Source organism: Danaus plexippus, chromosome 31 (genome assembly GCF_018135715.1).
Source record: "Danaus plexippus chromosome 31, MEX_DaPlex, whole genome shotgun sequence".
Lineage (NCBI taxonomy): Eukaryota > Metazoa > Arthropoda > Insecta > Lepidoptera > Nymphalidae > Danaus > Danaus plexippus.
In genome coordinates this window covers 318,127-330,262 of record NC_083558.1, presented here as the reverse complement: position 1 = coordinate 330,262, position 12,136 = coordinate 318,127, and the positions used below count along the sequence as shown (strand labels likewise).

The following is a 12,136-nucleotide window of genomic DNA, read 5'->3' as shown; positions in this document are numbered from 1 at the left end:
TTTTTAAACTACCCTCAGATTGAAAAATAGTCAAGCACTATCCAGTTTGTGTAAACAAATAATATTTATAAAATTGCCGACGAACTTGAGTGTTTTAAATAACATATGTCATTTATTAGGACAAGTTTTGATGCATCACTTTATGTGATAACGATTCCTATCAAACGAATTTATTGTAAAATATCTGGTTAGCCGATGACGTCTGGATATCAAATCGGTTTTTGGAGATTAATTAGTGATTAATTGTCATTATCTTGAAAGGAGAAAAGATTATATTGATTAGTGTTACTTATAAAAGTGGATGGCAGATCTAAGGTTATCAAAGCTAGAATATGAAGGTCTTAGCGTTGCTGGCTCTGTTTGCCGTCGTCGGAGCGAGGAGGTTGGACTATGAGCCGATCTCCATCGACTACCACGAGACCATCGGCATTCCAGAAGCTAGTAGGATCCAGCAGGCGGAGGCGGCAGCAGATTTCGATGGATCTAGGATTGTTGGCGGTTCAGCTGCCGGATTGGGATCCAATCCATGGATTGTAAGACTTTTTTCTTCTTTTTGATTTAAGGGTTTATTTAAATTAAATATTATTTTATGCTTATATCAATAATTTTCAAATTGTTGATACTTCTCCCTCTTTATTATTCTATGTAAAAAAAAAGATTTCCCTTATATTTATTTCTGAACATTTTACAAATGTCTGTCTTCTTTGAATGTGATGATGGTTTATAAACAAAAAAAAAACACAAAAAAGATGTTAAGAAGAATTATAAATTTTACGAAAAATTTAGTTATATATCTCTACTTTCTGGTAGTAAAAGATTTTTTTTTTTCATAATCATTCGTAATTTCAACAAAATTAAAGATACCCAAACATACAAAATATTAATTTGATATATTTGCATTATTGCGGCTCTACCGAGGCAGGTTCATTGGTAACCTGGGCACATTCCTCAGTAGTAAAGAATTTTTTTCTTCCAGGCTGGCCTGATAGTGACCCTGACTGACAACAGGCGGTCTATGTGCGGTTCCTCCCTCATCAGTAACACTCGTCTCGTGACCGCCGCTCACTGCTGGAAGACCAGATCCATCCAAGGAAGAAGCATAACCGTCGTCCTCGCCTCCACAAAACTCTTCAGCGGCGGCACCAGGAGAGAGACCAACAGAATCCAAGTACACGGCAGTTATAACCAAAACAACCTCAACAACGACGTGGCCATCATCACGATATCCAGCGTATCCTTCAACAGTAAGTTTGGGAACTAATTACAGCTAATTCTACCAATTTTTTCTTTCTTTGCTACATTTACATTATTATAAAAAAAATATGTCACACTTCTCAAAATGAAATCTATCAACTAATACTTGAAAATATATTATCTATAGATAATAGATGTATTTATTTATTTATTTGTAAGTATATTGTGGCACGAGCGTGACGATAAACCCTAATTTAGTGACTATATCTATCCTCTTTAGGCATGAAGTAAAATTAATTTATAATAGAAGTAGTGATGTGTATTTTCTGTTGTTTAATATATTAATGTGTATTATTTAGATAATATTAGAGCCGTTGCGTTGCCCAGCGGTCTACTTCTGAACTTCAACTACGCTGGCGAGCGTGCGGTCGCTGCTGGCTACGGACGGATCTCCGATTGTAAGACATTTATCTATTTATTATAAAATGATTCATTAATTCTCTAGCATCTGAACTATGAAATTAAAAACCATTGTATCAAAACCACCGAAGTAATTGAATATTTTCACGAGCACTTTTTAGGACTAACAGACAATTAGTTCACAAATATTATCTCTTGCTGTGATGTAAAAAAAATAATTTCTGTCCAGCGAGCGGCGGTGACAACAGTCTTCGTCAGGTTGCCTTGACCGTCATTGAAAACTTCGAATGCGCCAACATCTTCGGCACCTCGTCAGTCATCCACTCAACCCTATGCACCAGCGGAGTGGGTAGAGTCGGCCCCTGCTCCGGAGACTCTGGCGGCCCCTTGGTGTTCACCTTCAGCGGAGTCAGATACTTGGTAACCTATTTTTATATCAAGCTTAACATATAACTGTTTATAGATTACCATCAAACCTTTCAATTTTCCAAAAATATCCTTAGAAACTATTTGATTGAGTTACAAAATGAGGAAGAAAGTGAACTAGACAATTTTCAATGAAAAAGTTTAGGGAAAAGACCCGGGGGCTTCTGCAGACAACGGAAGGTCACCCATCAAACCTCCGACACTATCAAACGTTGCTTAACCAGGAACTAAATACAACCTTCATCCTGCCCATATAAAACTGCACTAAGTATAATAACTTTCTGACATTTCAGATCGGTGTGACATCATTCGTATCGGCTCGCGGATGTCAGTCCGGCCTGCCTGCCGGTTATGCTCGCGTCACTTCCTTCGCTAGCTGGATAAGATCTAGGATGTAAACGTAATGGCTGAAACAATCTCATCTCTACACCCATGACGGTTATAACTTGTGATTATGTTATTTAAATAAATCTATTGTTCTAAATTTTGAGTTTTCATTCTATTCGTGACAGATTCGAACCTTTTTTTTGGATTAATGCTATTAAGATGAAGGACGCATACGAAAGCAGAAAATATTGTTCCCAGATTAGATTTACAGACTTATAGACAGTTAGATTTGTTTAAAATGTGAGTCATGCATTTTGTTTCAGATAAAACTTCATATTTATAACATTAGTTAGATAAATAATGGTATTTTTGGACATCAGTTGTATAGGAATCTTTAGTTCTTAAGCTCCGTTTATTTTTTTGTTTTTAATTTTAAAATAATTTGTTTTATATATTGTTATTAAAACCAAGGAAATTATGTAGCACTCAAAGATAAAGGTGTTTTTTCAAGTTTCAAGATAAACTGGTCAGTTACTATCTTCATATAGGAGACTTTATTATTTTGAACCAAATCTCAGTCCACACACGGCTTGGTTACAACTATTCAGTTACTGTAGAAAACAAACTAAACAACCTAAAACAAAACAACAACCTAAACAACAACAACAACAACCTGCAACCTGAAAAGATTTAGGCCTGCCAAGAACTAACATCAGTTCATTCTTGGAACGTGCGTCGAAGGTAGCCCTAGTGGGATCGTTTCATATTTGGTTGGGTAGAGAGAGGAGCTTGGACAGTGGAGGTGAGCGTTTAACGCGCGTTAGATATGGGCCTCCTATACCTACACCTGGGTCGCAAGTCCCAGGCACTGTAGAAGCTCCTCTCCCTGCAACGTGGACCCGGCGCCCGCACGGTGAATCCATGGAATGCTGAGAGCTTTCGTCTCTTGTAATAATAACTGCTTGATATGTAAATAAAATAAGCCCTTTGCAAATTGAAAAAAATATATATATGTAATCTTTATTTGAATTTAACAATTCCATTAAATAATGACAGCGAAAGGTCCCAGTGATATATTGGGTTCCGATGTCTTTCTCGTAATTATTATTTATTTAACAATTATATATTTATTGATCACGATCGATAGTCTATAAGTTTTATCTAGACTTTTCTCATCAACTAAACGCTGATCTAAATCCCCTAAACTGTATTTTTCTTGACTAAAAAATATATCTTCTGCCACCTCTGAACTGTCCACGTCTGGTGTAAATTTGCAATTTTTGTCCTTCTTGCAATCCAATATAGCTTGATCTATATCATTCCTAATTTCTTCTATTTCTGCTACAAGTTCTTTATCTATTTCTTGAACTTTGTTTTGATCATTAAACGGCTGGTCGGTTGTTCTTAATTCTTCTCTGACAATATCCAAAGCTTCTTCCATCTTTTTAACAGAATCTTCTACTTCTGGATTTGTTACAGTTAAACTTAGATTTGAATCTGTATTTTGATCTTCATCTTCTTCTCTAATATTTTCTAAATCTTCGTCACTAATAAGTATCGACTTCATATCAACAGAGGTCTCTGGTTGCGATCTATCCCTCATTTCTTCAGAACCGCCAGCTGCAGCCAGTATTAGGACTAACGGCACAGACTCCATCTTTTTGCCGTCTGCTTGTATCGCGCTGTCACCGAATTTGCTTTTCCATTCTTTATTCAAAGGCAGAAGTTTTAAAACTTTTATATTCTTCACAAAATTTTCAGCTTCCTGATCCGAGGATGCCCATTCCTGTTCTATGTTTGTATCATTCAGGATTACGTCCATGAAATCTATACATTGACATGGGATGATCAGCCCAAAGAAACCTACCCCCAACACTGTAAACATACAAATCGGTTATTACCTAGAATTATTGATATTCCAAACGATAAGTTTATAAATAAATGCAAATGAGTTGTTTAAATTACAAGTAAATTTTATAACACTATCTTATTAAACACGTGAAGATAAAACTGTGATATCATAATGATCGATTCGTTGTTTTAATCAAAGTGATTTGCTTGTCACTATTATGATACAGATAAGGCCCGATCGTTTTATTTGTTTGGCTTCAAATAAGTAATGCTACATTATTTTTTATCAAAACAACAATATTTAGATAAAATTTAAACGTATTTTTTTAATACAAAACTATAAATATTTCATAGTTTTAACTTTGTTTATTGAGCAAATGTTTTTGTTAATATTGAAATAAATTATTTTTGTTTTAAAGATTAAGCTTGTTTTATAATGCTAGAGTAACTACCGCGTAGTTTCTTTATTTATAAAGTTTTCAAGTATACACAAACAATATCAATTTATTTGTATCTTTAAAGTGTACTCGCCACAGGCGCGGCGCCCAACGCTATCGGCAACAAACAGATCAGGAGATAAATGAAAATATTTATCTATAACAAAAATAATCCTTCCTCATATATAAAATATATCCTGTAAAGTTTCGATAAAAGTGTACCCCAACATTTATTTTTATGAAATCGGTAAAAAAACTCACCAAATAAGAGGTCCATCCTGGCTGAGACTCAAGAGGTCGGCTGGGAGCGCCATATATAGCTCGCGGTTCATGCTTCATAACAGATTTAATTACAATAAATTGATTAAAATCACAATTTTATCTGAACATTTTAACGATCTAGAATTAAAATGTCCGAAGCGTTTAAAACTCGTGTTAGATACAGTACGTGTAATGAGAGAGATTTTTAATTACACTTTTTTTTTTAACTGTCCGATTAAATTAACTATTATACTATAACTTAATTACCGACGCACCGCTCACTATAACAATACAAGTCAAACAAAAATATTAGCAGTCGATAACAATGTTGTACCTATTCTCCTTTTTTGAAGTTGGTAAAACACAAAGTTCCTATCACCGATACGATACGATTGTGTCTGTATTTTGAATAGTAAAATCTGTTTGAAATATATTTTATGTTAAAATAAACTAATGAAACGTCTGACAAGATTTACAAGAGTTCTTTGTCTTTCGTTTCAAACGAATGGGAAAATAAATCAGTTGCAAGGATCAGTTCAAATGAACAATGTATCCTGAGGTGGAGGGGGAGCTTGTATGTTGGTATATACACATTTTAATATACGTATAGATATAGAAAAAATAGCCCTTCTCCGGGCATTCATTGAAGTTTTTAAATTACTATTTTTGTAAAGTAAAAGATAAGTCAGATTACAAATACGTTTCAATGTATTCGTATTATTTCTTAGAAGCGGTTTCTTTGGTTGAACTTTAAGAATACTCTCGTGAAAGTTTAAAAAGTCCACAGAGCTTTTGTGTAATATGTCTGATGCCAAGGTCACAATGAGACGAAACCTATTAGCATTCAATGGATTCACCGTGCGGGTGCCGGGTTCATCACGTTATAGGGAGAGGAGCTTCAACAGTGCCTGGGACTAGAGACCCAGGTGTAGGTTTAAGCAATAGGACCCAGGTGTAGGTTAAACGCTCACCTCCACCGTCCAAGCTCCTCTCTCTACCTAACTAAATTTGAAAAGAACCTACTAGGGCTGCCTTCGAAGTACATTCCAAGAATGAATTGATGTGAGTTCTGGACACGCCTAAGTCCTTTAGTAGATTGTAAATATTATTTTCATGAAAAATAAATGTGTCATAGATGTTATATCGTCAAGTTAAAACAAAATGTTGTCTTCAAATGTCAAATTGACATTCCCATGTGTATGGAGCCTAAATACTACATCGGTCACCTAAGCTACCACCAATCCGGTGTGGATGAAGCCGTAGCATTAAAAAAAATGACTTAAACTATTAATTCTTTTTTCGTTTTTGATTTCAAAAACGTGTCTTATTTGATATTTCATTTTTTAAGTTCAAAATATTATGTGATTTTTTTAACGTATATTTATATTTTATAGCGAACTCAAGTAAAACCATTTGTCATCAAGATGAGTCACAGATTCTCGCCAGCAAAGAAAAGCTTCACATAGTCCGATATTTTCTTTATAACGGTAAAAAAAATATTTAATGATAAACTTGGCCGAGTTTTCATTTAAAGTATACAAATATTTAAGGATTTACAAAGCGGTATTTTTTATTTTTAGCTACGTACTGCCGACGTAAATATGTCTGCCTGTATAGACATTATCATCTCGTGTTAGTGATCACGGTTGCTGAAAAGTAACCGAAACTTCGGGAGTATGCAGTTAAAATAATAGAAAAGGCGTAGTGAATAAAAAATATTAGTTGTATAAAAAATTATATATGTTACTGTAAAAGTTCGAACTACGGTAAATCTAAAGATTTTCCAGTAAATTTTAGTATTGACCGATATGAGTTGGTAAATGTTAAAAATAGGACGATTTTTTCGAGTTTTTGACGTTTAGAATTCAGAATATGCTAGGTTGTACTGCTGTCAGCTGGTAGATGTTGGTTTTATGAATATAACAATAAAAAATTCTTAATTATTTTTTTCAATAAACCTATCCTTTGTTTTTTGATGTCGCAGGGAACTCTTTTTACGAGCCGTTCAGCCGGCCTAGGTGGAGCCGGGGAGTGTGTGAGCTTCGACCTGGGCAGACCCCTCCTCACTAAAATCACTGCGAAAGCCATCGGCCGCTCTATCGGCGTACCCCGTATCTGTCAGCGATAGGGCACACCAGCGACTGGCCGGTCCTGGCAAAGACCGGACTTACTCCCTCGGAGAAGGGGACGATCCCGGCAATAACCTCGATGACGCCGGGCTTTCAGAGGAGCCGGGTTACCAACCCGACCCCAGCCTCCAGCGCACCCCTGTACGTCGTCTGCGGAGAGCTGCTGCGTCGTCTCTGGGAGAGCTGCTTATCAGCCTCCTCAGATACAGGGCAAATCTTAGGTTTCACTAGATAATCTTAAGATTTACCGCAGTTCGAACTTTTACAGTAACATATACAAATTTACATTTAATCATGATAACGTTGTTATCGCTGATAAAAAAATATTAAAACGTAGTAATGACAGTTATCGTGACGTTAGAAAACAGTTTGATAGTAATAAAGCTCAGATTTGATCTACAAAAAAATATAACATTCAATTTACGCTGTTTGTACGATACGTTAATGGGGGAGAGTAGGAAGAGGATAGTACAAGTGGTGGTTGTAACATGTGCTTAGTATAGACGATGTGATTATAGTGAATTTTGTTCTATAACAAATAATTTTTAAACATAATATCATGAAAACCATTAAACAAATCAAAGCGCTTCGCCTTACAACATAAACACATCCTGAGAACATTATACTCGCAAGTTATTTCGTGCATAAATTCTCTTGCAACTCATACAATTTTGGGCAAACATTCAGCTTTGTAGAATTGAACGGTATCTATTTTCAAGGCTAAGTTTAAAAGGACGAAGCTTTACCGTAAGAGCGTAACGTATGTACTCGCGTCATAAACAAGCCTAGCTCCACTCTTATCACACCACACTAGTCCTCCGCCCTTACTCCGTGACATCGCACAGCGAAACGCATTGTTCAGTCACGAGACGGTGATTATTAAACTGTTAGCGTAATTTGCGTTAATGAGTTTATAGAAATGTGTCAGACCTTGTTGTAAGTCTGCGGGAACCCAACTCAAACACAAGTTTTTACTCATTTTACATTCCAAGTAGGTATACGCTTCCTATCCACTTAGAACCCGAAAGACTTGGTGAAAACCAAAGTTGGTTACGGTTTCATTATCATCCAACCAACCAACCATCCATCAGTGAACCAACCCCACAGATGCTCAAGTTTCTACCAGTATTCTCATATTACCACAGGAACTGTTGGTTTCTTTCGAGTACGATATATTTATTTGTAAGTAAGATAATAAGAAAATCCTTGCATTGTGATAAGTTTGCTGGAAATTGCAAGCTCACTCCACTATTAAGCAAGTGTCGTTTTGGCAGATGGTAAACTTTTCATTTTGACGTTGGGGAAGCGATTTATCACTTTCCTCCGACCCAGGGAAGTCGGAGGGCTATGTTGAACTTCTCTGTGTAGACCCGGAACTACCCCTAAACCCCAACAGTAACTGTCATCGCTTTAGTAAGACATCACGGGGTCACTTGCGCATTCAAACTTGACGCTCTGGTGTAATATCCCAATCCTCAAATTAGGGTACTCCGAGTAACCAGCTGATGAACTAGGAGCGTGCAGACCTTGGAAAACATAATTCAACATGATGAGATCCAAGACTTTGGCGAGTATTCATTTAAATGAAACGAATATATTCGGATTACTAAGCGTATTTTATTATTTCAGAACTGCATACTCCCGACGTTTCGTTTACTTCGCAGCAACCGTGATCACGGGCAGAGGAGACGAGAATGTCTGTATGTCACATCAAAATACGTCAATGTGCTCGCAACTACAACAAGACTTGTCCGATCGTGCGCGTAAGCGAACCCTCTTAGAAAACATGGACTACCTACAATATAATAGATTCATTAATTATCTGAGTTTGAAAATGCAACATTACCGTCGCGATCTCGCGTGTAATACATTATTTTTCGGACATCAAACTAAGTTATCTTCAGTAAGGTGTATGAAAATTAATAAAAAAATGACAATAATATCATTTTTATTTAATTTATTGAAATTCCAATAAAGACTCAAGAACGAAAACAATGTATCAATGTTGTGGAGGCCGTTTATAATAGACAATTTAAGTTGACCGAAAGCTGGCATTGTTCCAACAGCAGCGCTCTGCAGGATGAGGCGAAAGTTTAGATTTACTTCCTGATAAACTGTTTTATACACAGACGAGGCATCGTCAGACTGACGAAGATATCTTCACTAAACACGCAACAATTTAAAATTGGGACATAAAAATGAGAATGGAACTAACTTAATTTGAACATGAATTTTAGATTGAAAGATGAAATTAGAGACATTTTATTTAATTCTTAACTATAATACTGAAACGTGTACCTTAATGAAGGTATCATATGCCAGAAATGCCTCACATCATTTTCTAAAGACCTGATGCTCTGACCGCTGGACAGATAGTGACCAAACATAGCCAAAAAATACATCCAAATGCTGGGACGCCACTCCTGTTTTGCGTCAGGAATCAAAGATATCATTCGTTAATATTTTTATCAAGAATTAAAATTTCTGAAACATTTTATAAGTTGAAATCTCTTCCAAACTCTGTACAGAACACGTCAAGATATAGTTGGATAGCGGGGCTTCTTCGTTTGGTTAATATTTCATAGAGGATACTATTTATCCCTCTTTCAACACACACGAGGATAGTAACAGCTTGTCTTATCTCACCAGAGCTTACGATTTGTTAAATTTTTGAACTGGTTTTCACGTCATACTTAACGTATGAAGCCACATATTTATTTATCAACGAGGACAGGAGAGTAGGAGTTGCTGTGATTTAAAAAACCTTTATCAATTATAATGTTTGTGACTAAATTTTATGTTCACCAAAAAACAGTGCGTAAATATGATAATTCTAGTAAAAATTACGGGATAACTTTAAATAATAATAACCAGAAGAATCATATATATATATATATATATATATATACATATATAATATATAATATATTATATATTATATATTCAACAATATATAGATGAGGCTTTAAACAATACTATCAAAATATGTTACTGGATATTTAAAAATATTTTCCTTTACTGAGCGCATGCTATGACCGGAGTCTAGCGTTATACCTGATGCAGCGGGAGCGAGGGTTTTAGTTTATATTAAGAAATACTCGAGATGGAACACTGACATCTTGCTGTTGAGACCGAGTTTACAATATTCATTAAATCTTTAATATCCACAAACATGTTAGAGGATATCTCTTGAGAAAAATATTTTCCAAATTATTATTAAGTGTTGTTGTATGTCAGGTGTGAATGCATTTGTATTACTGCGAACTATGCGTGTTTAACCTACAGTTTGGAGTAAGTAAGCTTGTATTGGTACGTTGCCAAATAGGAAAAACAAAATGATAGCATCAATTCTGCTCTACGATCTCTTGCGAATGTATCTATATTTGAATGATATCGAATACAAGTTTTTATGCCAACATATAAGAAAGGGTGCTGTATCAGAGACTCGAATAAAGTTCGGATTTGGAGACGACGATTCTTTCAAATAAAACTGTAATAGACGTCAAGGTCAAATGCAAAAGTCAGAAGTAAGCGTCATGGAAGGATCGCGTCTCATCCATTCTACACTGGCAGAATATACTGTGCAAGTCTTTGCACGGATGAAGGTTATATTATAAAAAAAAAACATTACTTCAAGAAAAATTGTGGAAAATGAAACCTTCAACAATATCTATTTCTAATAAAAAAAAAATAGACAAGAGCTATTCGTGAATTATGCTGCAATAAAAGCAGTACTTTTGTTAAATTGGAAATATGCTGATCGTTACCGAGCGAGATCTGATTATTCCAATAAGATACAATTGGAAAGATCTTTCAGAACAACTTGTACGACCTGTAACATCTGTATTTAGGTGGGATAAAATATTATTTAATGAAAGTACTTTTTTATTACACACAATTATATATAGAAGAGATATTGCCTTTACTTGTATTGACATTTAAGATACAAAATCATTCTTAATTACATCTTAATTATCACCAAGTAATATGTTGCTATTAATAATTTTCATAAATTAAAAATATACGTAAAAAACTCATCGTCCGGAGCGGGCTTCGAACCCGCGACCTCCGGGATGTATCACTCAGTTGCTTTGCTCTCTGAGCTATAGTGTTAAGTGATGTTTGAAGCAGTTGATGGTAGTGAGAGTGACAGCTACAAATATTCGCCTTAATTATCTTCTTATTCCATATCTTCTATATAAATTATTATTTATAATATTCATATTAAAACATATATTAAACGTTCATATAATGGTCTTATAATTTCTAATTATAAGATTGTAATCGCCAACGCGTCTTGAGCAAGCGTGGCGAAAAATGCACTAACCTTCTCCATGTGAGAAGAGGCCTTTGCTCAGCAGTGGGCTTCGATAGGCTGATGATGATGATGATGATATTAAAACATAATTATTTATACAATTATCAGAAAAAAGCAATAACGTAACTCGATATACGACAGTTAATGTATTAGTCAGCTTCAGAGAGTATTGACTATGGAATTAAATATTGTGACACAGTCTATGGACTAAAGAGGGGTTGTTAGAAAATATATAGAAGGCCTATTATAACAGTTTTCGCGTTCAGAAACGTTTAGCATGTGTGAAAACTCCTAGCTACTATTCATTTTATTCGGAGCCAACGTGTAATATTAACTTTGAACTATTTTTTTTCTACCTAGTCCTCGGTAGCAACACTCTCTGCCAGAATGTTTTAAACTATACATCGGATCGGATTGGATAGATTTTTTTTAGTTTTACGGAAGTTTTACTGAAAAACCGATATTCAAACAGAATTAAATCTCGCAAGGACGCTGTGAGCGCACCCAATGTATAGAAAAGGTTTGTCTTAGACATATAGTCGAGTTAAGTGACATAGAAAATGTACGTAATATATGAGACGTAATGAAGAAAGGGAGATACTTAATTAAAATTCGTAGACACTTCAAGTTCAGTCAATATCTAAAACAAGACAATGGTTACCATCAGTTAATACGCGATAACCTATTTAACTACTAATTAAAACAAGTCATTTTAGAAATAATGTGTTTAATATAAAAAAAATATCATAAACATTTGTTAAAAACCAAGACAA

At 35.1% G+C, this 12,136-nt stretch overlaps 2 protein-coding genes across 2 annotated transcripts; one reads left to right on the top strand and one right to left on the bottom strand.

The window, feature by feature from the left end:
- The first annotated feature begins 303 nt into the window (after positions 1–303).
- Positions 304–2,524, top strand: LOC116778549 (collagenase-like). Its single transcript, XM_032672580.2, has 5 exons — positions 304–533; positions 977–1,244; positions 1,554–1,652; positions 1,844–2,034; positions 2,334–2,524. Exons 1-5 carry the CDS (start codon positions 333–335, stop codon positions 2,436–2,438), a joined length of 864 nt encoding a protein of 287 aa, XP_032528471.1. The 5' UTR covers positions 304–332; the 3' UTR covers positions 2,439–2,524.
- An 829-nt stretch (positions 2,525–3,353) lies between these two features.
- Positions 3,354–4,982, bottom strand: LOC116778428 (uncharacterized). Its single transcript, XM_032672431.2, has 2 exons — positions 4,917–4,982; positions 3,354–4,242 (listed from the first exon to the last, which is right to left on the bottom strand). The coding sequence occupies exons 1-2, from the start codon at positions 4,930–4,932 to the stop codon at positions 3,476–3,478; spliced, it is 783 nt and encodes a 260-aa protein (XP_032528322.2). The 5' UTR covers positions 4,933–4,982; the 3' UTR covers positions 3,354–3,475.
- Between the last annotated feature and the right edge of the window lie 7,154 nt (positions 4,983–12,136).

Bases quoted from the DNA above. Each gene is read 5' to 3' on its own strand.
- LOC116778549 (XM_032672580.2), top strand. From the start codon at position 333: ATGAAGGTCTTAGCGTTGCTGGCTCTGTTTGCCGTCGTCGGAGCGAGG. The intron at 1,653-1,843 runs GTAAGACATTTA...ATTTCTGTCCAG, and splicing joins CTACGGACGGATCTCCGATT to CGAGCGGCGGTGACAACAGT. The intron at 2,035-2,333 runs GTAACCTATTTT...CTGACATTTCAG, and splicing joins TCAGCGGAGTCAGATACTTG to ATCGGTGTGACATCATTCGT.